This window comes from Micrasema longulum, unplaced genomic scaffold (assembly GCF_059751315.1).
Source record: "Micrasema longulum isolate JH-2025_06_02 unplaced genomic scaffold, ASM5975131v1 h1tg002456l, whole genome shotgun sequence".
Taxonomy (NCBI): Eukaryota; Metazoa; Arthropoda; class Insecta; order Trichoptera; family Brachycentridae; genus Micrasema; species Micrasema longulum.
Window position 1 is genome coordinate 15699 of NW_028279600.1, and position 27741 is coordinate 43439.

A 27741-nucleotide genomic window follows, 5' to 3' on the forward strand; every position below is an offset into this window, starting at 1 on the left:
TTTATTTAGTTTTAAAAATAGTAATTTATTTACATTATATAGCTTAATACAAATATTTCATAAAACGGAGGAAAAAAAAGAAATATGCGTGGATTTCATTTTATTTAATTTTTTTTTAAATTACTACTAGGTCAAATTTTAAGATTACTTTTTAAAAAATCCGTTTTCGAGGTTTATATTTGCATTGAGATATGTGTATATTTATATTATAAATAATTGCACCAGGGCCAGGTGTCAGTGATTAATCAGCAAACTGCTGGTACATCTTTCGATTGAACTCTTTTCTGTAGTCTTGAATATTTTTTGCTGAATCCTAAAATGAAAAAAAGAGTTATAAACATACTTTATTTAAGTATTAGAGGCGGGAGATGATATAAGTAAAGGTTAAGATAAATTATAAAAATTATGGATCTTATCGCGGGTATAGAGAAAAAAGATATTTAGGGGCTATTGTTTTTTGCATTCAATTACATTTTGATTCATTCTTTTTTTAAAGTCAATCAACAGGCTTGTGCGAGCCCTAATAGATTTACATTAATGATATAGATACGTAATACAATGGATAAACTAAACTTAACTAAACAATCTTAGAATATATTTAAATGTACACCGGATGTTGACTATGGCCATAACTTGGCATGATGTAGGCAGATATGGAAAGTGAGTCATCTCAAGTCAGGGGTGATAACACCGCTTGCTTCTTAAATGTATGCCTTTGCTGTAGGAACACATCGACAGTACTGTTTAGTGAGATTTTGTTCAATGTTCCGAGAATCCTTGGTAGAGGGAAAAACATCCGACGTTGATTCTAAAATGTCCCACAGCATTGGTACGCAAGTTACGGTGAGGTACATTACGGTTAATCTGAGCGGGGGATATCATGGGCATTTTTATAGCTAGATATTATTTTGTGCAACAATGATTAGTGTTTTACGCGCCTGACACCTGTTCTCCTCTACGGATGCGAATCATGATCAAAACAACAAAATACTGAGTTTTGAGAATAGGTGTCTCAGAAGAATTATTGTCGTGCGGTGGTTTGACTTTGTGAGGAATGAAGTAATAAGAATCGGGTTTTGGTCCCGTGGCTAGTGTCTCGGACTCACGGCTTAAAGATCCATGATTCGAACCCCACTCTACCCCAACTTGATTCCCATTTTCTAGTGGTGAGTTATTTACAACTCGTTAAAATTGGCCCTCAAAATGAAATATTTTCTTTTAATGTTATCTTATGAACGTAAATATTTATTGAAAAAAATAAAATAAAATATTGACGTCCTTATAATTTACTCAAATATTTCCATTTTGGTGGTCATTTTCAAAGAGCCAATCGTGGCACCTCACTAGTGCCCAAAACAGCAAAATTCTGAGTTTTAAGAATAGGTGTCTCAGAAGAATTTTGGGTGTTCGGTGGTTTGACTTTGTGAGGAACGAGGTAATAAGAGAACGAACGCAGCAAACTCTGGTGACAACTGCAATCAAGCGGAGGTGATACGGTTGGCTGGGCCATATATTGCAGATGCCTCCTGAGTACTTTAACAACGCTTGCCTACTTTACAAGGCATCAGGTTCTCGACGTCTTGGACGTCCACTACTGACTGTTCGTCGACAGTTTTTGTTAGAACTTTGAGACGAGAACCTGTATTGGGAGGGCGCACAGGAGTTGGCAGCCGATAGGAATACATGGAGGCTTTTTTTGGATACTATATGCTCCAACTAGGAAGCGGATATAAAATGATGATGATAATGGCTTTTTAAGATTTTGAAATGAAATAAACAATTAATTAGTTTCGGGAGGAGTTTCAAACGCTTACACGTAACGCTTCTCTCATTTCCAAGTTATACAGCCTTCTGAGTCCTTTCAAATTTCTTCCAAGTATCTTCAGAAATTCGGACCTGGAGATTTTCGGAGGCGCTTCAGTAGCGGAAGTTGAATTGCTTGCTGATGGCGTCTTTGTTGCAGATGACTGAAAGAAAATATTTAAGTATCTTTATTTAAAAAGTGTATTTATGTCTCAGAGAAACAATGCGCATGCTACCAACCTAGATGTTGAATAAATAATTAAGATATTGGAAAACCATTCACCAACTGTCTTCAGTACTTATTTTTTTATTCTAATGTTACTTAAAATGAGAAACAATTTGTTTTTTGCTAGGTAGAATATACTATTTATTATTCTTTAATATTTTGAGTATATCTAAATCTTTATATTTTTATTAATTAATGTTATTACATAAATGGCACTTGTTTTTTTTATTACTATTACAATCTACTTTTGTATATTTAAGTTAATGTTATAACTGTAATTTTTCAAAAAAGAGACTAGCTAATTATTCATTTCAAATTACATGTGTTAACATACGTTTTCACTCGCCTATTATGTCTATTTAGGCTGTACCCGAGTTAAGCCATAATAATTAATATAAAAAATATAAAGTAACTTAAAACAAATAGTGGTTAAAACTAAATAATAACAATCCAAACAACGATAACGTTAAATACTTTAAATAAATAATCAATTATAAATCATATATTTATTAAACTTTTTGTATATACTTTTAATTGTACATTGGCGGGCTTATTGAAAAATGGCAACTTCTTCCATGGAACTGGCAGAGGAAGGATGAAAGCCGAGTGAACGCGGTTGAAATGCGATCTCTTAGACGAATGTGTGGGAAATCAATGTATGACATGATTACGAATGATGAAATCAGGCGAGAGTGTAAATCTGAGACAAGTATAATTGATAAGATTAAGAAAGGGTCTCTGAGATGGTTTGGTCACGTAGAACGAATGGACGACGAGAGAATGGTAAAACAAGTATATATGGCAAAAATGAACGGCAACGTTAGACGAGGACGACCAAGGAAGACGTGACATGATCAGATAAACCAAAATCTTAAGTCTGGTCATGTCAAAAGCAGACAGAACCGAAGGGCATGTATGACAAGATGTATGAATGTGGAAGAGGCTAGGATTGTATGCCAGGATAGACGTGTGTGGCGGTCCATTCTCTCTGCCTACCCCTACGGGGAAATGGCGTGATGGTAGTAGTAGTAGCAACTTCCTCCAACCAACCAATAAATTAAAAGTTTTATTTTTATAACTCTAGTAACAATAATATATTCAATTAAAAATAATGATAAAAAAGCTTAAGATATATAAAAATATAAATAAATGCATTTGTAAAAATTATGTATCTTTTTTGGGTGATACCGTGTATGTTGGATTTGATCCGACGTTTCGGCTACCATTGCAGGAGCCATCTTCAGGGAAAACTGTGTGTTTTATAGAGAAATGTATGTGTTTAAGTACTAGTAATTTGTACCGTGTCACAGTCAGCAGTAGGCACATTTACGAATAGAAATGTGCCTACTGCCGGCTGCGACACAGTACAAATTACTAGTACATAAACATAATTATTCTTTCCTACAAAACTAGAAATATGCCTACTGCTGACTGTGACACGGTACAAATTACTAGTACTTAAACACATACGTTTCTCTATAAAACACAAAGTTTTCCCTGAAGATGGCTCCTGCAATGGTAGCCGAAACGTCGGATCAAATCCAACATACACGGTATCACTCAAAAAAGATACATAATATTGATAACAGTGACCGTGAAAACCTTCGCACCTATTTAAATGCATTTGTATATAAATTACCAAGTAAAAAAGAGGAAATAGAAAAGGGGGAGAGATTAAGGAAGAGAAAGGAGATGTTTTTACTGGCTCGTTTATTTAGTTACAAAAATAAAACAGTAATAACAAAATCATTGAACTAATGATAATATAAAACATAATTGAAATACAGTATTTTTTTATTTAATTCAGAGTTATAAAACGCACAGGGGTTCTTTGTTTCAAGTCTCGAATAGCTAGGAAGTTCATGTGTTTAGGCTGGAAATACTTTTTTACACGTGTTTTTTTTTAATTATACGATGCTTAAAAATTCATATAAAAAAACAAATATAAATTAGATAACATATCGAAAATAATAAAAATTGAATTATAAATATGAATTGGAAAATATACCATTAATAATAATAATAAAAATAATGTGCATGCTACACACTATTATTCTGAAGTAAATACTAAAAATAAGACAATTAAAACAAATATAAATTACAAAAAACTTTATAAGAATAAAGTTTAAACTAAAGAAATAATTTATAAAACGAATCATCAATATGAATATATATAAAAATAAAAAATGAGGATAAGGAAGGAAAGTAAAAGGGAATACAACAAATTATTTTATTTAATAAAATAATGCATCCATAAAATGTTTGCCTTTTCAAATATTGTCATCGTCATCGCTCCGTCAGCAAAGCAACATTTTCTCTATCTTAGATGTTGCTAGCATACGAAGAACGTAATATTAGAGTAGATATATATTTAACTAGCGGACCCGACAGACGTTGTTCTGTCCGAACCTTCTATTAGCTTGGATTTTTCAAATTAGATAAGTGAGTACCTAGTTACTTGTTTATGGTTGAATTTCAAAACACAAAATAATTCATTTTCAAATATAGAATTCTTTTTGCAAATGTCAAACTTGGTTTTTCTCACTAACAGGGATGCGCTTTATTCGTGAATGCGATTTTCAAAAATGTATTAAATGCTTAGAGTATAGAGATGTTTATATTCTAAGATTAAATGTCAGTCAATATTCTTTAAGTATTAACAAAAATTTTGTAAAAATAAATAAATGGGAAGAAATTATGATAAATTAAGGAAAGAATTTGATTGGGAACCATAAAAAGCAAATGTTGTATGTAAACATTCAAAACCAAACTTTTTTTTAACACAAAAAACAAAATCCTTCAATTTTTTATGCATTTTCGTTAAATGCAACCCTAGTAGGTCTATGAAAAAAAGATTTATGCTTCTAACTTTTTTTTTACAGATTCGATTGAAAATTTTAATATCTACGAACACGCGCAGCGCAACGATCTACATTTCGTTGAAAAACGCACGTATTCAAAAACATAAAATAAGCCTTTTTTTCAAATATGGCATTATTTTTGCAAACGTCAAACTCTGGTCTTCTCGCCAACAGAGGGGTGTACTTATGAGGAATACGATTTTTAAAAATGTGTTGAATATCATATTATTCTAGTATTACTAAAAATCCAGTATAAAGAAAGAAATGGGTAGAAATTATAAGGAATTGAAGGAAATAATCTGATTGAGATCCACAAAAAACAAATGCTGTTTGTAAAGATTCAAAAACAAACTTTTTTACACGCAAAAAACCAACATCTTTCCATTTTTTTGTACATTGCATTCTCCTCGAACGCAACCCTAGTAGATCGATGAATAAAACATTAATGCTCCTTACATCTCTTTTAGATATTAGATTGAAGATTTTAATATTTACAAACACGCGCAGCGCAAAGATCTACATTTCGCTGAAAAATGCGTGTAAATCGGTTAAGCCGTTTAGGAGGAGTTCAGTGACATCACACGTTCAGGAGATTTATATAAAGAAAGATAAGTCTTATTTATACTCGCCTGAGGACCATCTGCAAACTGTCCACTGAATAACTCGTTCAATTGTGACAATGCACTTTTCGTGTCATTCGCTTGCTGAAAAACAAGTAATTAAGTAAGAATAATTATAACACTATTATTTGCTTAAAGTTATAATACGCCACCGTCTAATAGAGTCGCCCATACGGAGAAAAATCATTACATCAACCACGAAGATAGCTACAATTTACAGCAATAAAACGAGCAGTGTGTACTCAGGTCGAGATTTCCAAAAGCAAACTCAAACCGTCCGTTACGTTATTCTACATCAACTTTATTTCCATTTTCTAATAGTGAGTTCTTTACAACTCGTTGAAAATGGCTACCAAAATTTAAATATTCCGGTAAATTATAAGAACGCTAATATTTTTTTTGAATACAACAAAGCAATTTAATTTATTGTTTAAAAAAAAAACCTTCGTCTATTTCTATTCGCATTTAGTGGTGCATAGGGCACTGCATTAGCACTCCGATTTCAGCGATAATTTTGTTACATGAAAGGTAAGGTGATCTGTCTTACGCCACAGGCCCCAGTTCAGGAACATTAAAATATCACAGCGTAGAACCACCTTAAAAACAAATATTCTACTTTCGTCCTACCAGGGATCAAAACCAGGACCTCAAGAATAGTTGGCGAACGTGCCAACTACTACACAATGAAGTGGACTTATCTCCACTCGATTTCCTTTTAAATCATTTTTACCTGAGAGTCGAAAACGCTCGTCAAGGGTTCTGGTTCTTTTTCACACTCAGAACTGTATTGCCCGGATACAAAATCATTTTATTTATTTATTTATTTATGTAAGGCATTTCTGCCTTTTACATATAAAATACACATATAAAATATACATATAAAATATACATATAAAATATACATATAAAATATTTTTATTTTTAAGGCTTAAAGAGTCCTTAAAAATAAAAATATTAAAAATCGAGTATGATATATTAATATACTCGTACTATACATATTATAAATTACTTGAAATACATACATTGAATGATTTATAATTTTTTTCAATTTAATAATTGAGAAATTAAAAAGAGATCGTTTATTATTAGTAACGGCAGATTTAAATTACTGATTAGGATGCTATTCTGAATCCTCTCTTCTGAGTGGTAACTTTCTGACGCACATAATATGTGTTTGACGCCTAGATACTCTTATTTGTTAATATGACAGAAAGGCGTTCGTTTTATTAGAGTGACAGTTATGTCAGAATTTAATTCGACTACAAAACTTACTTATTTATCTCTCATAATTTAAATAGGCTTTTAAGAAAAAAAGTGCCAACCTTAAAACGATTAAAGATTTTAATAAATCATAATTAACGAAAAAATTGCTTGGGGAACAAAATTTTTGACACTTTTAATGCGTAGATAAACGTATCGAGGGGTTTTAGACCCGTCACTGACATCAAAACTTGATGGTGGGCGTATCGGAATAATATCTTTGTAGTCGGTCGGGAGACTTTTATCTTCAACTATCACGTCATCCTGAAGCTATGTCATTATAGAGCGTAGAAATGTGTACCGTGACGTACGTATTGTTTTCCCTACCCAAAACTTGAAGGGGGGGGGGGATCGTTAGTATATCTTCATAATTGCTAGAGGCAATTCCACTTCAACCGTCAAGGTGAATGTATGACGTCTTTATCTTTCCATCATAATCGAGGCATAGTTCAGCAGTGAAATTATTAAATAAACTTACTTCATAAGCTAATTGGAATATAGTTCCAAAGAAACCCTTCGGTCTAGGGGTCGGCTTAGAGGGGTCAGACTGTCTTGATAATCTGTCCTTGGCAATGATGTCATCAGCCAATTGTAACTAGAAAAAGTAGTCATGCTAGTAAATAAAAAACTCATCATCATGTAGAATAAATAAATAATGTAATTATCATTAATTCCCATTCCGTATCTAATGATGAATAAGGCACTATAATAGTGCACCAAAACCAGTGTTCCTCGATTATCTGTTACATTTTGTTACATATAAAGATACACATTACAAAAAAATAATGTTAATTAATGTTAATTATTATTTTATTTTTTTTGCACCACAACAGGCCAGGAGGCCCAATTACAGTGGTGAATTATATCACAGAACACCCAGGCTTGAGAAAAATCACATTTTAATTTTTGTGTTCTCACCGGGAATCGAACCCGGAACCTCCCGTCTGTGAGTCGAGCATCTTGACCACTACACCACGGAGGCCGCCTATAATAACGTATCCTTAACTCTATGAGGCCAAGAGTGGACTCTTAGAGTTGGAATACAACATTATAGAAAGTGGAAGCATGAATAATATTAAAGAATACTACAAATAAAAATGATTACATAAACATAAATTTCAGTTGACATCTGGTCAACACGCCTAATAGTACTATATACACGGTTTTTCAACATTCATGGCAAGCTTTTAAAAAAATCCTTACAACGTTTTTACAAAAAGTCATTAAAAAAATATTTGTCTGAAAATGGAGTAAATATATAATTTCTCAGACCAGCATCCCTTGCGCAAACCCTTACCCCTCCCCGATATAAAAATTTGCCAAAAAACGTTTTTTTAATTTTTTTATTTCAAAATACAAAAAATGTACAAAACATAATTGTATTCCCGTGAGTTTGGCAAACTCATTCTGGGATAGATACAATAAATATTATCAGATAAAAATACATTTAGTTGAATATAATTAAAACAGAAATGGACAAATCTCGGAAACCTTTTTAAAAACAAATTATAATATATTATTTAACATTAACTTACATAGGTCAAGGGTTTTCGAGAAATATTTTAAGGAAATGATTTTGATGTGTTATTTGATTTCCATACGTAGACTGGTAAGAAATTGATTTAAGGTGAATAGGAATAATGTGACCAACGCCAACAAAGCGATACGCACCAGACGCGGACAAGGGAAGCGGCTGGGTAGGAGAGGGGTTTGTGGAGGGACTGCTTGTCCGAGAAATTAAGGATTTACTACATTTTGAGATAACAAATTATTATTTTTTTAAAAATGACTTTTTGAATTTTTTTAAAAGTTTACTATGAGGAATGTTCCCCACAAGTTTCATGGTCTGGCCCTGAAACACCATGCATAAATCTATGTAATGTACTGTATTTTATTTTATTTAAATACTCGTACATAATATATTTAAACTAATAGCTATAGGTATATGATTTATGTTTAAACCATTAACTTTGTGGTGAAACATTGTAACTGATGTTAGTAAAAATAAGTATAAAACGACTTAAGCTAGGGTTTCCTAGGACAGCGGTGCCCGTATTTTAACGGCCGTAGTGAACGGTGATGCAGTGGACAGCCGTCGTAACGTCGACTAGAGAGTGGTTTCCGAGGTAAACGGTGTTAAATGGTGTTGATAATACCGTTTTCCTAGGAAACCACACTCTAGTCACTGTTACGACGGCTGTCCACTGCATCACCGTTCACTACGGCCGTTAAACTACGGGCACCGCTGTCCTAGGAAACCCTAGCTTTATTGACTTTTTGTGCCTACCGGTTTCGAGACGTATCCGTCTCTTCGTCAGGACACTCACTACACCAATATTCAAACACTAAAATTCACCTTCACCGCAGTATAAGCATTGTTCATAAATAATATATATAAGTGTATTTTGGTATTTACCTGTTGGTGTAGTGAGTGTTCTGACGAAGAGACGGGTACATCTCGAAGCCGGTAGACATAAAAAGTCAGTAAGTGGTAATATACTTATATTTACTAACAGTAGTTAAATACTATGTCTTAATTTATACATATTATATACGTGAATATATATTTTTAGAGTCAAAAACAATCAAGTATTGGCAGTGCATAACCACATGTTTAATCAATTTTTCACGTCGACTTTGCCGGGAATCGACCCCGAGAACTCTACCATTGAAGACATCCATAACGTTTCGTGGAGGATTTATGTCCACTTGATTTTTTTTTCAGACTTTTTACCTGTCAGCCAGCCATCGAAGGGAAACTCTCGTTTGGGATTCTGTTTCTATTTTACATGTATAACTGTATTCTCCAGCCGCCTGCACGCGGCCAGTTGTTAAGAAATAAGCAATTTAAAACATTTATTCTATTTACTAATACTTTTTTTTTCTTTTTACGATAAATATTAAAAATAAAAAATACACTATCGCATCAACAAAAAAAACCCATAAAGGCATGGCCTGTGTGCGTACAAATAAAAAAAAAACATCTTAGGCAGCGGGAAGAAAACTATGATCAAAAAATTTAAAGAGTTCTAATATTAAAACATAAATAAAGCTGCAATATGCTCACATAATAAACATTATGTTTAGCTAGAAACAAATATAAAATTCAAACAAAAGAGTGGCTTTTAAAAATGGGAAGGAGCCAGTTGAAGCAACAATTATTAAGAGTTTGTGTGATTCAACAATTTTTTTAACAGTGTGTGGTATTTTTAAAGTCATATTTTGCCAGATTTCATGTATCATTATAATTCACTAGATTTTACTATTTTTCTATCTCGACAGCATATATTTTTTTTAGTTCCATCATTTTTATAAGATTTCAGTATTTAAATCATCTCTAGACATTACTAAGCCTAAATAATATGCTGTATTTTATTTAAAAAAATATGTTTACCTCAGAACAGATATTTACTATACCTAGTGAGGATAGACAGTGTCTAATATGTTTGCTTATAATTTTATTTTATTTGATTGAATGTTATTGTTCCCTTTTCACTGTTTTGCACACATAACATATTCTTGTAGTTACAATAATAATCGCGGATTTTTCGCACTGAACTGATAAATGTTCGTTAATAAAACAGTATAAAAGTATAATGAACCGTATAAAAGTATGAGTCGGGTTGTGGTCCTGTGGCTAGTGTCTCGGACTCACAGATTAAAGGTCCGTGGTTCGAATCCCACTCTACCCCAACTTGATTCTCGTGAGTTATTTACAGCTCGTTAATTATGGCCATCAAAATGAAATATTTAGGTAAATCATAAGATCGCAAATATTTATTTTATTAAAACAAATAAAAAATTTATTTTTTTTAAATCCTGTACATTTAGAAAAAAAACTGTACATCTGCCTTATTTAATCGTAATTTCAAAATAATAAAAAAATCGAAACGAAAAATTCAAATAATCCATCTCTATGATATCATTAAGGAATGCATTGGACAGTTTTGGAGCAATGAAAAATGATTTACTGTGTATTAAAGTTACGGCACCTTATCTGAAGAGGGAATGTCTCTTTTTTTCGTTGTCTGCGCAGATACCATTGTCAAGACGATGACGGCAATCATGCACCATCGAATTCCCGCAGACATCGTCTGAAAAAAAAAACATAGTAATTTCTTAAGTATACCCAAATTTTTGTACAAAAATATCAGATATTTTAACGGAGATAATAGAGATGTAAAATCTATTGAAATGCAAATAAAGAAGTCGAGGCATTTACAAAGCTGATATGTAGAGGCGGGATAGTGAACATCTTGCGTCAATAAAGTTTGCAATTATTTTACTACAATCAAACAAATTGAACTAATATGGATGCTTAAAAGTAGACAGAATGATGATAAATAATAAATAATAAATAATAAATAATAAATAATAAATAATAAATAATAAATAATAAATAATAAATAATAAATAATAAATAATAAATAATAAATAATAAATAATAAATAATAAATAATAAATAATAAATAATAAATAATAAATAATAAATAATAAATAATAAATAATAAATAATAAATAATAAATAATAAATAATAAATAATAAATAATAAATAATAAATAATAAATAATAAATAATAAATAATAAATAATAAATAATAAATAATAAATAATAAATAATAAATAATAAATAATAAATAATAAATAATAAATAATAAATAATAAATAATAAATAATAAATAATAAATAATAAATAATAAATAATAAATAATAAATAATAAATAATAAATAATAAATAATAAATAATAAATAATAAATAATAAATAATAAATAATAAATAATAAATAATAAATAATAAATAATAAATAATAAATAATAAATAATAAATAATAAATAATAAATAATAAATAATAAATAATAAATAATAAATAATAAATAATAAATAATAAATAATAAATAATAAATAATAAATAATAAATAATAAATAATAAATAATAAATAATAAATAATAAATAATAAATAATAAATAATAAATAATAAATAATAAATAATAAATAATAAATAATAAATAATAAATAATAAATAATTAATAATTAATAATGAGTAATAAGTAATAAATAATAAATAATTAATAATGAGTAATAAGTAATAAAAAATAAATAATAAATAATAAATAATAAATAAATAAATAAAAACCGATGATATTTACACCGATGAAATTCAAATATGTGATTGCGCAGCAGGATTATACGTCGTGAAACGTAAATATTTTTACATTTAATATTAGGTGTTCACGGATGTTCCACTGTGATCGCGAATACGGTAAAGAACCATGGTGAGAAATTATTATCGCGTCTCTTATTAGCACGTCGATAGTTATTAGTGATTGAGCTACATAATAAGTTTGTTGAATTAATGGGATTACAAGTGTGTGTGTGGTAAAAAAATATTTCTATGGACATTATGTGAAACCGTAAATACAAAAATAACTGTTTATTAGTAATAATATTTCCATTTAATTCCTTTCAAGTACACTTTAGTAACTTCCGGATTGGTTTTCCCTTGAGTTACTTTATCTACATTGACATTGCAGATTACTTGTAATATTTAATGAACCAGTTGCTCAACTTTCTTTCACCTTAACTAATAAGATACTAGAACCTACCAGAACCATAAAAACATTCACAAGTCTCAGAAAATATGTAACCTCATAGTTTTAACTCTAGATTCTTCGAACTTATTTTTGCACAATAATCAAGCGTAGTTTGGGTGAAGTCAAATGTGCTGCTTATTGCATTATATTGGGCGGCATGTTGCATCAAGTTTTGTAGATCGATTTTAAATTTTTTTTAGTAAGATTTTTGTCAACTTTAAATCGTATTTTTTTTTTGTTTTTTTTACAGTATAAAGAAGAAGTAAAACAGATTATTAAAAAATAAAGGATAATTACATAGAAATGAAATACATATTAACAGTAAAAATAGTAAACAAAAAATCCCACAAAGGCATGGCCTGTTCGTGGGTATACAAGAAATGTTTATGAACTTTTGCTCCTATAATAAATAGACTGTTTGAATATTTTTGTGTAACATAAAGAGAAAAGAAAATATTCCGTAAAAGATTTGAAGGTTTTTTTTTATATTATTAATACAGCTGTTTTGATGAAACTATACAAATTGGTAACCGGAAAATATATTTTTTTTTACATTTTTAAATTAATAAATGTCCAAATACTGTCAAGTAAAAAAATATTTTTTTGCTAATTATTAGTATGTACCTAGCATAAATTTGTAATTTTGAATTCCCGCAAAAACGGTCATTCCATTGGCCACGCCCCAAATAAGTCACAATTCATGTGTATTTGTTCCTGGCCATTAAAATTTGTTTATAACATTATCACGAATCTTGACGTCACAATAATCTAGGCCAAACATGTCGCGTTTTTCTAGTAACGTATTTTTATTAAATTTCTTTTTCACATTTAAGTATGAAAATTTTTCTCCACAATATCCATAATGATTTTGAAAATATAATTAATTATTCTAAATTCCATTTCATACATTTTTATCGGTATTCGTAGTATGTGATATTTCCCCATTGTGTCGCGAAAAAAAATAAACGAATCAATTTGTTTTCCAAGTCATTTTATCTAGAAAACGACTTTATTTATTTCATTAATAAGCATTAATTATTGTTATGAGGAACATCAGCCCTAATGGAAATTGGATAAAAAAATGTTTTCAGCATTTAAGTATGCGGAAAAGTTTCTTGAAATGTACGGAAAAAATACAAAAAATATATATTTTTTGATATGAATCAACCAATGATAAGAGAATTGTGGAAGGTTTCCGGTTTACTTATCCTCAATGGACCAACTGGCAGAACTGATAGAGAAGAAGTGGAAGAGAACTTGAAACGTCACAGAAGGAGTAATTTCAGAAAAATAAAAGTTCAAAAAATCGTATCGCTTATAATACGATACATAAAAATAAAGAAAAAACATCTGGCTTAGTTTAATAGTAAAAAAAACCACTAAACTTATTCATTGTACATTTTATAATACTCTGGACCACATCTAAGGATACGGTTATTTGGTATGGAATGATATTGATCTGTCATCTATTTATTCCGTCAAGTCTGATTGTTTTAAATTGTATTTTTTTCTCTACCGAAAGAATATTTACAATATTATGTTTATATTGTTTTTTTTAATTTTTGTTTTTTCCGTTTCATCTTAATCATTATATTTATCATGCAAATATTTTTCATTACACGTAGGTACATTAGATTAATAGAAAACAATAAATTAAATTAAATCAATGTAAAAATAAAAAAGAAATTCGAAAAACAATAAAAAAAAATATAATAGTAATACAAATAATTATAATAAAAAATAATACAATGAAAAATAAAAAAATGAGATAAGTGAAATAAAATAAAATAAAATTTAAAACATAAATGAAAAAAAATAAACCCGTAGGAAGTAAAATATAATAAAATAAAAGAAAACAAAGCAAATTAAAAAAAAAAACACAACTATAATAAAATACAATAATACAATATCAAAACAAAATATGACTTTAAAAATATCTAAAATGAAGAACATATAAGTACTAGCTGTTTTCACGTAAAAATGGCTTTTTTTTGCTATCCACTAAAAATATTAAATACGTTAGTCATCCCCCTTTTGTCGAATTATTTGCATATTTTGTTGTATTTGATTTTCATGATTTCTTTTATTCTTAAATTTTTTCTTCAAACTTCATTTTTTGTCAGTTTGGATAGGACGTAGTTCATCAATAAATAAACAAATAAAACGACCATACAAAAAAGAATATACTGTTGAAAACTACGTCATCAAAATTAAGTCGATAGGTGTCTCGCGTGTACGACATAGGTACGAACGCTCGGCATCAGACCGTATATCTAAGACCAAGATCAAATAGCTAAATAATCAAACAAGTAGTTCTTAAAACCAATGGTTAAAACGGTAGTTATCTTTATTTAAAATCATACGTCCATTGCGTCAATGTTCCCGCCTTTTTATGCTTACGCTCTCACTTTTAGTTCACCGCTGCGCATAACGGTTGCGCATTGGTATTTGGTATTCCGACGGTCGTTAAGAGTGACGCAAGATGTCGTTATGTCGTTTATCGTTACCAATCGTTACTTCACCACCGCAAAGTAAGGCTAAGTTACCTCAGAGCTAGTGGTTTGTCACTAAATTTACCCGGAAGATCAGTTTACCCAATCGATTCTGACAAAGAAGTCCCAGCCATTGGAAACTTATTATTTTTATCACCTTTACATTTTTTTTCAAAGGAATAACCCCTTAAGCCTCTATGCAGAGGCTTGTCAGCAGGTGGGTTAGAGGGGATATGGAAGGAGGTAATAAAAAAATCCACAACACCCAGACCAATTGAGAAACAAACTCTTTCTTTGATTTTTTCTTGCAACTGGCGGGAATCGAACCCGCGACGCCAGTTTCACGGTTGGCCATCTAACCAATTGCGCCACAAAGCGTAGAGTAGACAAAAAACATAAAACGCCATACCTATTTGTCTTTACAGAACTCAATATCAATATTTATTCGACTTTTTAAATAATAGAAAAAAAATCCATCTTGACAAAAAAACGTGTCCGAAATTATTTATTTATTGTAAATTTATTCATAAAATTACGCCTTATAAATATTTTAAATATCAATTCTTTCATAATAATTGTTGAATTCATTTCACTGGCCAAGTAAACCAATGCGTGAATAAAATAAACATAAATTAATATAATCTTAGCTCTGTTTCATAAAAAAATAAGGAAAAAGTATTTATTATTCAAAATTTAAAAGCTACAAAAGATACATAAATTAAAACGGGTTTTATTAGTATTGCGGTCTCTCGGATCAAAGGTCCGAGGTTCGCACCCCGCTTTATTAAAACTTGGTTCTCATTTTCTAATAGTTACACGCGGAGTAATTTCAAAATTACAAAATTTAAAAAAAATCCTTGCGCTTTTAATATGACACATAAAAATATTTTATTAAAAATTTGACTTAATTTGACAGCTTATTAACAAATAAAAATGTAAAAAAACCACTGAAAATCTGTACACCAAAGAGGATGACGTATTAATTTATAATTTATTGTTAATTTTAATAAGTTGATTTAACGCGGAAAACGAATTTACGCATAATAATAAACTTCTACGTTAAATTGAATAGTTATAGTTATTTATTTTAGATATTTGATAGACAAACGACTATTAATAGATAACCTTGACTCCATTTATGTGGTAAATAGGATAACAATGATGCATTGAAGAAGCACTTCACAAAAGCACGCGAAATGCTGTGTTTGTTGAGCCTACTTAATCCCAAAAGAATTCTCAGCACGTCTGACGTAACAATGAGTGATCGTGTTTAGCATTCACCTTTATGTACTTTTAGTCTCCTGGTATAATTTTTTATTACTATATTACAATACCTGTATTTACCTTATGAAAATGAGCGTAAGTTTAATGAACTTTTTTGCATAACAATAGGCAAATGTAATGGGCCAAAAAGAAATGAAATATTTTTATTTATTTAAAAAATTAAGTCTGTAGGTTAAAATTTTTTGTGTTATTTTGAAATCACCACGATATTTATATATTTTTGCTCTTCTGGTATTTTTTTCTACTTATATATTACACTGCTCCGTGTCCGGGTGGATGAAGAATACAGTTCTGACTGTGAAATAGAGCAGGGACCCCAGGGTCTCGTCCAGACTAGTGTTTTCGACTCGATGGCAGCTCTTAGGCAAAAATTAAAAAAAAATAAATCCAGTAGAGCCAAGTTGTGTGGTTGATGAGCCTAAGTGTTGTGGTTGACGCTTTTGCCTACCATGCTTGAGGTTCTGGGTTTGATTCCTGGCAAGGTAGACGTGAAGTATTGGTCTTAAAAGTTTTCAATCTGCAATATTTCAGAGTTTTCGTAAGACTGATCACCTTAACTTAGTGTTTTTAATTTTATTGCGATGCTGCAGATATCCTAACCAATCTTCTAAACACATCCCGTGGTCTTGTCTGTTTCCCCCTCTCTAATCATACCGAATGGAGCTTCTCGCTACTATACGTGGACCTGTTGTAGGTCCTATTGAATATGCAGATCGGGTGACTTCCCAAAATAATTTCAAGTCTTTAAAAAAGTTTTGTAATAATTTCGGCGAATTGATCACGTCGAATCAACTTAATTCCAGTCAACGAAGAAATGACTTCCCTCTTTTCATCAATCTAATAAAGTGCATATATCGTACTTCTGGATTACCTTATTTCAGCACAAAGATGCCAAGGCTACCAGATTACAGAGAGCTTCTTTGGGCAGCTTTTCCTGTTCAACAAACAATTTTTCTGTGGATGTGGGCGCCGTTTAGGAGACTTATGTATTCAGATGCGGTGGGTGCTATTTGATGGGCAAGTGTGTACCTTTGTGTGGCAGATGATCGAAGAACGTTGCTTTTTTTTTAACAATGCAGTACTCTTTGCACTTCTGGGTGCGTAAATGAAGACGATGGAGATGATGATTTAGTAAATAAACTAGAGGATACAATTATTTTATAAGGTTAACAAATTACAACAGGGATGGATAATACCTAAAATAAGGGAAGGTACTCTATTTAAGGTCTATTATTTATGGTATTCTCCATCCCTGTTGTAATTTGTTAATCTTAATGACCCCCGAGGGGGTGAAATCCAGTCTTTTGTCTACGAACATTTGGACAAACTTAAATATTGTAATTTTATAAGGGTTCTTACTATAGAAGCTTGAAAAATCATATCCCTTCTCAACTGGTATATTTTTCATAACTTCCTTTCATATCCTTCTTCCCATCTGCTTACAAGCCTCTTAAGGAGAGACTTAGCGGGTTGATTCCTTAAAAAAAAATTGTCAAAAAGATTAGTACCTATTCAATATTTTTTAGGTTTAGAATTGGACAGTGCTGCACTAACTGTCACCTATTTTAAATTAAAATAGTTCAAAGTACACGGTGCTTGTGTGGCTTAGACATGAAAATGCCTGCCCTCATACATTTTGGCGGCCCAATAACTGACGGATACAATATTTTTATTTCAAAATTCCAAACATGACTTTACCTTTAAATGTCACTTCTCTCCTATCCTCTCTTACCCCCGAAGTTTTTTTATATTTTTTATGGTTAATAAGGTTGGTTATCAGGTTGGTTAATAGGTCGGTTGATAGATAAGTTGATAGGTCTTGACTAGGGTGCTAGATTTTGAATAGGTTAATGTTTGGTTTTTGTCTTGAAAAAAGAGGTGCTAGGATTAGAGCGAATTTGTAAACAATGATTTTCTTTTTTCGACTTAATCGGTTTGAATTATTCGGCTGGTGGAGTGGTGGTAACGGTTCCGGTTCTCCCGATCGGACTTTTTTCTTCCGGTTTACTAACAAGCTAATGAACTAACATACCCTATCGCCATCAGAATTGGGAAAATTCAATTGAAGCTGACAGACAAATTGACTGTATATACTTAACTGGTTACTCTGACGGCGATCGGGGCATTGAAAGCAGTAGATGTACGTTCAAAAAATGAAAATACGCGAACCTTTTGAAAATAAAGATTTTTTTAAATAAATAAATGAATTCACCGTTCATTACAGCAAAAAAAATCGTTTTTGCAATGTGCGTATCTGAAAAGAGCCCACAAGACCTTTAAAACTGATTCAGGTAAGAAGGTGGAGCTTTCCATTACCCCCGAAGTGATTCATCATGTAGGAAGATCTCTGAGTAAGAATGGTGTGAACTTTAAGGAGGCTGATATTCCTACTTGGATTTTCTAAAAATCCCAGTCTGCATGAAATTATTTGCATGGATGGCAGAAATCATCCTTCATGGGATGAATTGCCAATAAAAAAAAGATATGAAAATAATATTTCAATGGAATTATGTGCATACATACTCGTGTGCATAAGCTGCAATAGGCTGAACCAAGTAATTTTTGTAATGGACCGGTATAATAACATTTCTTAAAGTATTCGTTATTGCTGTTTATTGGAAATTTATGTTTTAAACATGCTATCATTTCCGGTAGCGTTCATAAATATGTGCTTCCGTGCTAAAACTATTAATTTATTCAATGCATCGCATGAATCCACAAAAACAAGTACATACGTGATTATATAATGAAAATATTACTCTTTAGAATAAAATAAATTTTAACACGAAACTAATTATTTAAATCTATCAGTTTCGATTTTCGTAATCTTCAACTGGATATATCTGAAATATCAGGATGGGGAAGGTGAAACAAACTTAGGTTTAATATTTCCAAGTATTCGGTCACGTCCTTCACTAAGGCTTAAAAAATTTTTTTTTTCGCTACAAAATGAATGACCAGAATCTGCTACGAACATCGAATGTTAAGGATCTGGGCGTTAGATTTGTGAGCACCGTGACATTTCATGATCACATAAAGACAATCAGTGGTAAAGCATTGAAGATGTTAGGATTCGTTCTGCGTACTGCCAGGGTTTTCACCCGGGTACTGAAATCTCTTTACAACTCCTTGGTGCGAAATTTAACCACATAAAAATCTCAATGGATTGAACACAACTTTCAAAATAAAAAATAAAACCAATATTCCGGTTATAAAAACTAATACGGTTTGTTCAATTCAACCAAATTAAGTATTTAGAGTAATGGTTAAGGTCACTGTAATGTTCTAAAGAAAAAATCATCATGTTTGCTTTCACGCGTTTGTATTTATTTAAGGTTTAGTCATGAGTGTGGCCATGCATAAAGCAAAGTATATTTGCATTCAAACAATAAAAATTCACAAATTACCCACTCTCTAGGGGGAAGAGTATTCTGAATAACACCCAGGGGCGGTGAAATATTACAGTAAATCACCTTTAAAAAAGATTTCACTTTAAACTAGGGACCCCAAACATGGAGTAGAGATGGGTTTATACCGACCCATTTTTTTAGGCTGATGAGAGGTTATATCGAAAACTCAGCCATTTTAAAAAGTACACCTTTTTATGATCCTTTCGGATATCTTCTACAGCATCAGAACATACTGTTTTAAAACCTCCCGGCTTCCAGAACCTGCTTCTTTTTGTGCCGATTGGAAGAGCCGTCAGGCAGCGGAACATGATCACTTTGAAGATCGACATCTTCATTAGTGAAACTATGTTTAAGGGGCAAATACTCTTGCGAATTATAGAGTATTATGCTTTTATAATATCGAGTCATTGCTCGAGGGTTGCTGCCCTGACGTTGTCCCAATTTAACAACTAAAATATTTTGTTTTATTTATAATATTATGCTTAGCTGGAAACAAATTTAAAATTAGTACAAAAGAGTGGGTTTTAAAAATTGGAAGGAGCCGGTTGGAGCAGCTATTAAAAACTTTTAGGTGTTATAATTTTATTTGCCAGTGTGCTATTTTTTTATTTTTAAATGTGAGTTTATAAATTTATTACTTTCTATTAGTTTATACTTTTTGGTGAGTATTTTTTTATATACATTATTTTTTCATTTTCATATACCTATTTTTCCAGTAACATATGGGTACTTAGACAGTTTTGATTTTTTGAGTTCTAGATTTTTTTTAAGACTCATATTTTTATGCATTATTCAATTTTGTACTAATTATCATTTTACATCTTTATCAAAATCATTCTGTATTTTATATTACAAAAAAAATAAATTAAATGCTGTCTACCTTAGAACAGGTATTTACTATACCTAGTGAGAATAGACGGTGCCCAATATGTTTGCTTATATTTTACTTCAATTTTATTTATTTGTGTTTTTTTTTTACAATAAACGCCAATTTATTCGGCTCTGTACTGAACTGAATGTTATTTTGGTCCAATAAAAATGTTTTGAATTTGAATTTAGCGAACGCACCAACCATTGCAAAGCGGACTTTTCTTCACTCGATTTTTCAGAATTTTTACCTGAGAGTAGCAGTCGAGGCAAAATATAGGTTCCGATTCTATTTCACACACATAACTGAATTCTCTATCCGTCCAGACAAGAAAAAACATATAATTGTAGTTTTAATAACATTTATTATTTTACCTTTGTATGTTTGTTTCAGATGTTCAATTTATCTAAAGTGCATTTTCTTATTTATCTATTTGTGAACAACAATAAATCAAACTTGTTTTCTACCGTTGACATTGATAAAATCACATTGAAAGCTGCTTCTACATTTTCATTTCCACTTCACAGAATTTAATTAACAAAACTAGTTAACTTTTAACCCTATTGCGACAAGCGGCCGGTAAACTGGACGATTTGGTACTGAAACTGTCTTAAACTAAAATTACATCGTATGACTTCGTTCCGAGCAGGCGGAATAGCGATGGTAAAGGGGGCTTTTGTTGGAGAAAGTGGGGGTGTATGTGGACCTGGTTATTGGTGGATTCCGGCTGTTTTGGTGAGGTGTCTTTTCACTTTCTTTTTACCGAATGATATAACTTGCCAGGAGTTAACGAATAACAGGTGGTTATACTTTAATCGTGTCGTAATCATTCCTACCAATCACATTTATATGAATTATTTTGTATAGTCTGTTCATCAAAAAAAATTATCTATTACTTAAAGTTTTTAATAAATTAAAATACGAATTTCAACTTTTGACAAACACAAACTATCTTCTAACTTACCTCGAAATTGTAATATTTAAACGCTGAAAAAAACAGCATTAATTGTTTTTTTTTTAGATAATTACAGTTAATTCAGTGCATTTGAATGTTAAGTAATTCTATATTAATGTGTTAGTGCCTGTTGGTGAATCAAATAAACATACAAATTTCGTTTGCCTTAGAAAGGATACTATAATTTTTTTTTGAAAACTTTCTGTCACGCACACATAAGCAAAGGATTATTAAAGATTTGAATTGACTGTACTAAGCCAAGAGTCTTTTCAGTGTAGATAAGTAACTCAAATGTCCCGATTGTGTCGTTTTCTAAACTCGAGACAGGATCTGAACTTTTTCAAGGTAAGTCTTTCTAAATTTTGTCCAGATCAAGACCAAATCCTGTCTCGAGTGGTTATTTTTTTGTCTTAGCTTTATTATTTTTTAGTTTTATTTTATTTTAATTATATTATATAAAAAGAAAATAAATGTAAATTACTGTAAATAAATCGGCTGAACGAGTCCATAAATAAATATGAGTAAATGAGCAAGTAAAAAATACTAACCTACGATTTTATAAACCAATAAATAAAATGTTTATTTGTTGGTTTACTACATGCAAAATCTTTCGTGGTTGTAAATCTTCAAGCTGTGTCTTTCACTTTCTGCATTGATGTAAAATTTTATGGGCACTACATTGATATACTAATTTGGAGTATCGTCAATATTCGTTACAAAAAAGTTTAGATGTAAAACTGTCCTTGAATTTTGTAAACATGTTTTTAAATTTTCAAAGTTTCAACAGTTAAAAAAAATATTACACGGTTTCCTCGAACGTAGCATACATATTTATGTAGTTACTATCGATTAAATTGAACAAAATAAACAATACTTTCCTTCTTATTTTCAAACGCGCATAATTAACAAATGTTCAAAATATAACAAATAAAATATAGACTTAAAAAATAATATTTAAAGCAATTAAAAAAAAATTACACGGTTTCTTCGAACGTAGTATACATATTTATGTAGTGACTATCGATTAAATTTAACAAAATAAAGAATACTTTCGTTCTTATTTTCAAACGCGCATAATTAATAAATATTCAAAATATAACTAATAAAATATAGACTTAAAAAAATAATATTATTAATATTTAAAGCATTAACTTTTTACTAAATGTCATTGAATATTTGTATATAACCACTTACCGACTTTTCTATATCTACCGAATTTGAGACGTCCCCGTCTCTTCATCAGGACACCAATTAAACCAACATGCAAAACCCACTATACACCTTCACCTTATATGTTTGTGCAACAACTATGGTGAAGGTGTATAGTGGGTTTTGCATGTTGGTTTAATTGGTGTCCTGACGAAGAAACGGGCACGTCTCGAAACCGGTACACATAGAAAAGTCGGTAAGTGGTTTTATAAAATATTCAATAACATTTATTAAAATAATAAGTTTATTTGTTCCATTTTAATTATATATATTTTTTGGAATGTATGTTACATGTTTACATGGCCAAAACACTATGAAGAAATTTTGGATTTTTCTCTCATGGGATTGATAAATGTTAGATATTTTTTTAACAGATATAAAAAAATAGTGTTAAATCTCTCCGTTGTCTGACTTGAAAACTAATACAATATAAGATTTTTTAAAATTATTTTTAAATTGTACAGTACATTACAAAGAGCAATACAAATAAGTTACATTCTAAGGAGTTACTACAACTCAATAAAAGACTTACAATAAATATCATTAAGTAATTTTAAATTAAATATAAGGTTCTCCGTTCTAAGTTTCTCTACTAATGATATATTAAAATTATGATATATTTCAAGGTAGGAATAATTACTCCTTGCAATACGAGCAACCATGTCTCTCTTAGAAAACGGTTCTAGACAGATTATATATTATTATTTTTTTACCTCACGCCCAATTTGCAATGCAATTGCAAAAACAACACAGGGAAGTACAAACATAGCAAGTTATAATATAAAAAATATCAAAATAATACATATTTTTAAAGTTGTGTAGTAATCAAAAAAGCATAAATGTAAAATTCAGCGTAACAAAAACGAGGATAAAAAAATGTAAATACATTATCATTTATGAAAAAAAAAAAAAAAAGAATTATAAAATAAAATCGGAATATAAACCAAAAATATGTTGAAACTACAAAATATAAAGTGAATTGTGAATATAGCAAAAAAAATCTTTTAACAGACATTAACAATAAAAAATAAATTTACTAAAGTAAGTTTTAAGTTGCTGTTGAATGGAAACCAAATTGTAAGAAGAATAAAAAAATACATGTATTGGTTAGTTTTATAAGAAATTCTTTGAAATGGGTTATTTTTTCTTGCTTATCGTTTCGGTGATCATTTTTGTCTCTGTTATAACATGTTTTCTTGTGCAGGGGTTTTTCTTTCCATAATTTCACACTGAACCCTGGATCAAGTTTATTTAAGTTTATTGAATCGGCGTTCATTCTAATAATTTTTTTAAAAGGCATTAAAATAACACACGGTTTAAGCAATATTTTGAAAACATTTTTTTTTGTGTTATTTGTGCCGTGAATTATTTATAATTTAATATCTTTTTTTGTAAGAGGTCAATGTCTCTTTGGTATTTAAAGGTGTATTCAAATGATTACAGTAGTCATAAAATTTCGACACGCGGTTATGGAATCCCGCGTGGAAAATACTACGTAAGATATAGGTAAAAGCGCAAAAAAGGGATTCAAACATGGGCAGAATTAAAAACGTCAAAACAAATCAACACAGGTTGTGAAAATTATAATCACCATCCACCCTAATGGTGTATATAACACTGAATTGGAACAATAAATGCAGCGTATTTCGAACATCTGTTGCATAGAAGATAAAGTGATCAGTCTGACCCTTCAGGTGTCAGTCCAAAGATAATGAAATCTTGCAGTTAAGTTAATTTATTTTAGATTGGTAAAAATTGCTTCGAACTTTTCTTGCTTGTTTTGACAATATGTTTACTTCTTCAGGAGCAGTTTAGTAACAATATTTTAAGCCATTTAGTAACAAGTCAAAATGTTTTCAAAGAAATATCCATAACATTTTACACCCTTAGAACATTATCAAAACTTATCATTCCCTTTCTACGCCCAATGGTGCATAGAGCAATTCTTTAGTACACTAATTGATCATTTTTTGTTACATCAAAGTAAGATGATCAGTCCTACACTTCAGGTACCAGTCCATGGACTATGTATTCTGGTGTGAAAACACCCTTTTAAATAAATATTTCAGATCAACTATATTGAAAATCGAATTCGAGACCTCTTGCATGATAGTCTATGAAAACTAATGGATATTTAACATTGCTTTATCTTTTTTAAAAATTATTTTATTTTATCATCCATTGAAAAAAAAATGTACAATATTTATGTTCATATTTAATAGGTATGTATTTTCTAAAATCAAACTAATTCGGGAGAAATTTCTATGAGGCAATATTCCACCCATATATGTTTAAAAAATATGTATGTAAAAATATTGTTTTTTTTTTTAACACTACAATAGACCGAGAAGCTCAAAGTGATGAATTACAGCACACTCAGCATAAGAAAAATCAAACATAATTTTTGTGTTTTCTCCAAGAATCGAGCCGAGAATCTTGCGTGTGTCAATCAAGCGTCGTAACCACTACCTATAATAAATGAACAGCGTGCATATGGTACATAATAAAGAAGTAGTCGGGTTTCTTTCTTGTCCATGCATTAGAAAATTAAAAACATGTCCCTTGCGCGTAGCGCAATGGCAACATAGAAATTATATAACTAGTAATAAACTTAACTGCACTATTTCATTATCATTGGACTGCCACATGAAGCGTAAGGCTGATGACCTTACCTTCCATATCACAAAGATGATCCAGATACGCTGCATTTGGATTACCAATGCAATGCCCCATGCACTAATAGGTGCGGATAAAAATATGGTTTAAAGAGGTATTTCAGCCCTACAGAAAATTGGAGAAATATAAAAAATATATATTTGCGCGTGGTATAAATTAGAGCATCGAATTGTGCGGCGAAGTTTTTCGAAAATTCATAAAAAAAATGTGATCTAACTACTTTGCATGACGTCACTTGTTCTTCCGAATCAACCAATGGTGAAAGAGTTGTGGTAGATTTTTCGGTTTATGGTAAATCAATAGACTAATCAGCAAAACTCATCAAGAAGAAGGGGAAGAGAACTTGATACGTCACACTCGAATTAATTTCAAAAACGCAAAACTTTGAAAAATCATACATAAAAATTATAAAAAAAACTTTGTTTGCTAAGTTTAATGGTCTTTTTACGAATATTAAAGAAAAAATTAGAACTTTATCATTAGCAGGTGCTTTGTCACATGAATATAATCAAAGTTTACCTGAATAAAGCGCCATACGTGAATACACATAATATGTATTAAAACTGCAATGTCTCACGTGGATATGTGGTAAAACTATGTACAATAGGCGCACAAGAGATCCGTGCGTTACGTACCTATTACCTAAGCATTATCGACAAAATCAAGAAACGAATTCTACGTTAGTTTGGACATGTAGAGCGAATGGACGGTTAAAGAACGTCTGAAAAAAATTCTATGTGAATGTTGATGGATGCTGAAAACTAGAAAGACCGTGAAAGATATTGCCCTACCTAATCCAACAAATATTAAAAGATGGGCATGTAAAAAGGTGGAATAATTGGCAATAGCATGATATGTATGAATGTAGAGGAAGCAAAGTATGTCGGTATGCAAAGACCGAGTGATATGGCAATCTATCCTCTCTCTATCTATCTACCCTTGTTTGTAGTTTACGTTATATTATTATAAAACGAGTTGTGATCCCGTGGTTAGCATTGCAGAGTCCACTATTCAAAGGTTCGAGATTCAAACCTAGCTCTACAACAACTTGAATCCCATTTTCTAATAGTGAGTATATGAATACAGCTAGTTAAAAATGTCCCCAAAATCGAAATGTTTGGGTAACTTACAGGAACACGAATATTTATTTTTTGTTTAAAAGAAATGATAGGCCTTTTTGGTACTGCTTCAAGTAAAAACTCAAAAATATACGTTTTAATTTTTTTCGACTAAAATTTAAAAAATATACGCCTAGAATTTGCAGAATTAATTTTTTCAGCGTTATAATCAAATATTTCACCCGTATTTATGAAACATACAAATTTAAGTAGGTACTTACTTTTTTTAAAATTATAATTTTGTCGAATAGCACTAATGACGTGTCTTTCAATTTAAAAAAGTTATTTTTTTATCTTTTCAATTATGTTCACTTATTCACGCGGAAAACATGAACACTTTCCGTTTCATTTACGAACTCACACAGCGATCGCGCGCGCTATGATGCGCGCTCGTTTTGCACTGACAGCTGGCGCTACGCAGTGAAGTTAGCCACAAACAAGATGTCGGTCAAGGTCGTACATTAACACAAAAAATTTCTGTAGCAATCCCGCAAATAAAAGTTATTTTTTTCTCGAGAAATGAGGGGTCAAGTTTCGCGGAGGTGACGACAGTTTGCTTTGAAATGTAAATACAGAGTATGAATATAAACGCTTAAATATATTATTTTAAAGTAATATATACGAGTTTTTCATCAATGCTTAAGCGCTCAAAGTACAAGGTTAGGATTTGTAGACACGGTCTTGCTTCATTTAATTATTCTGTTAATTATTTGGACAAGTAGGTAAACTTCATTTCTTTGATATTTTTTGCAACAGATAGGTAAAACATTAAATATAAAAATACCTTTATTTCCTAAATTCTTTCATGTGTAGGATTTAATGCTGGTGGAAGCATGGGAGCTCCTACCCAGTTGGGGGTTGACAGAAAAAAGTGCGTTGATGTTGTATTTATTATATGATGTATAAATATCAGTGAGAGTAACAACGTAAACATTTTACGTTAGTAATTAATTAACTGAAGTAACTCCATACAAGAACTGGACTGTATGAACCACATATTGTAACTTGACTAAAGCTGTCCGGACTAAGTAAATGCTACCATTTATATATGGGTCCAGTGTTAATTTTACTTTCTAGTTGGGTTTTAAAGATCGTGTACTAATTCCATGTTTATCAGCGATTTTATATCCGCTCGTATGAGCAGATTGTTATTAGTCAATTTAATGTTTTAATAATCAATTGTTTCATTCATTCATTCATTATTTCATGTCCGCTCCCTAGTTGGAGCATATGGTGTCCACAAAGATCCTCCAAGTATCGCTGTCAGCTGCCAGCTTCTGTGCATTCTCTTAATTCAGTTAGTGTAGTTCTGACACGACATGCCTACGAACAGTCAGCAGTGGACGTCCAGGATGTCGAGAACCTG

At 30.8% G+C, this 27741-nt stretch overlaps 1 protein-coding gene across 2 annotated transcripts; it reads right to left on the reverse strand.

Moving 5' to 3' along the window:
• On the reverse strand, window positions 1–26778 carry LOC148272158 (uncharacterized). Of its 2 annotated transcripts, none has more exons than XM_088240449.1 (6): window positions 26597–26778; window positions 10763–10864; window positions 7249–7365; window positions 5520–5594; window positions 1815–1967; window positions 1–313 (listed from the first exon to the last, which is right to left on the reverse strand). In XM_088240449.1, the coding sequence occupies exons 2-6, from the start codon at window positions 10859–10861 to the stop codon at window positions 242–244; spliced, it is 516 nt and encodes a 171-aa protein (XP_088096575.1). In that variant the 5' UTR covers window positions 10862–10864; window positions 26597–26778; the 3' UTR covers window positions 1–241. The 2 variants fall into 2 exon arrangements, with proteins under 2 accessions (XP_088096575.1, XP_088096576.1); XM_088240450.1 differs by lacking the exon at window positions 26597–26778 and adding an exon at window positions 20792–21034.
• Window positions 26779–27741: the final 963 nt, after the last annotated feature.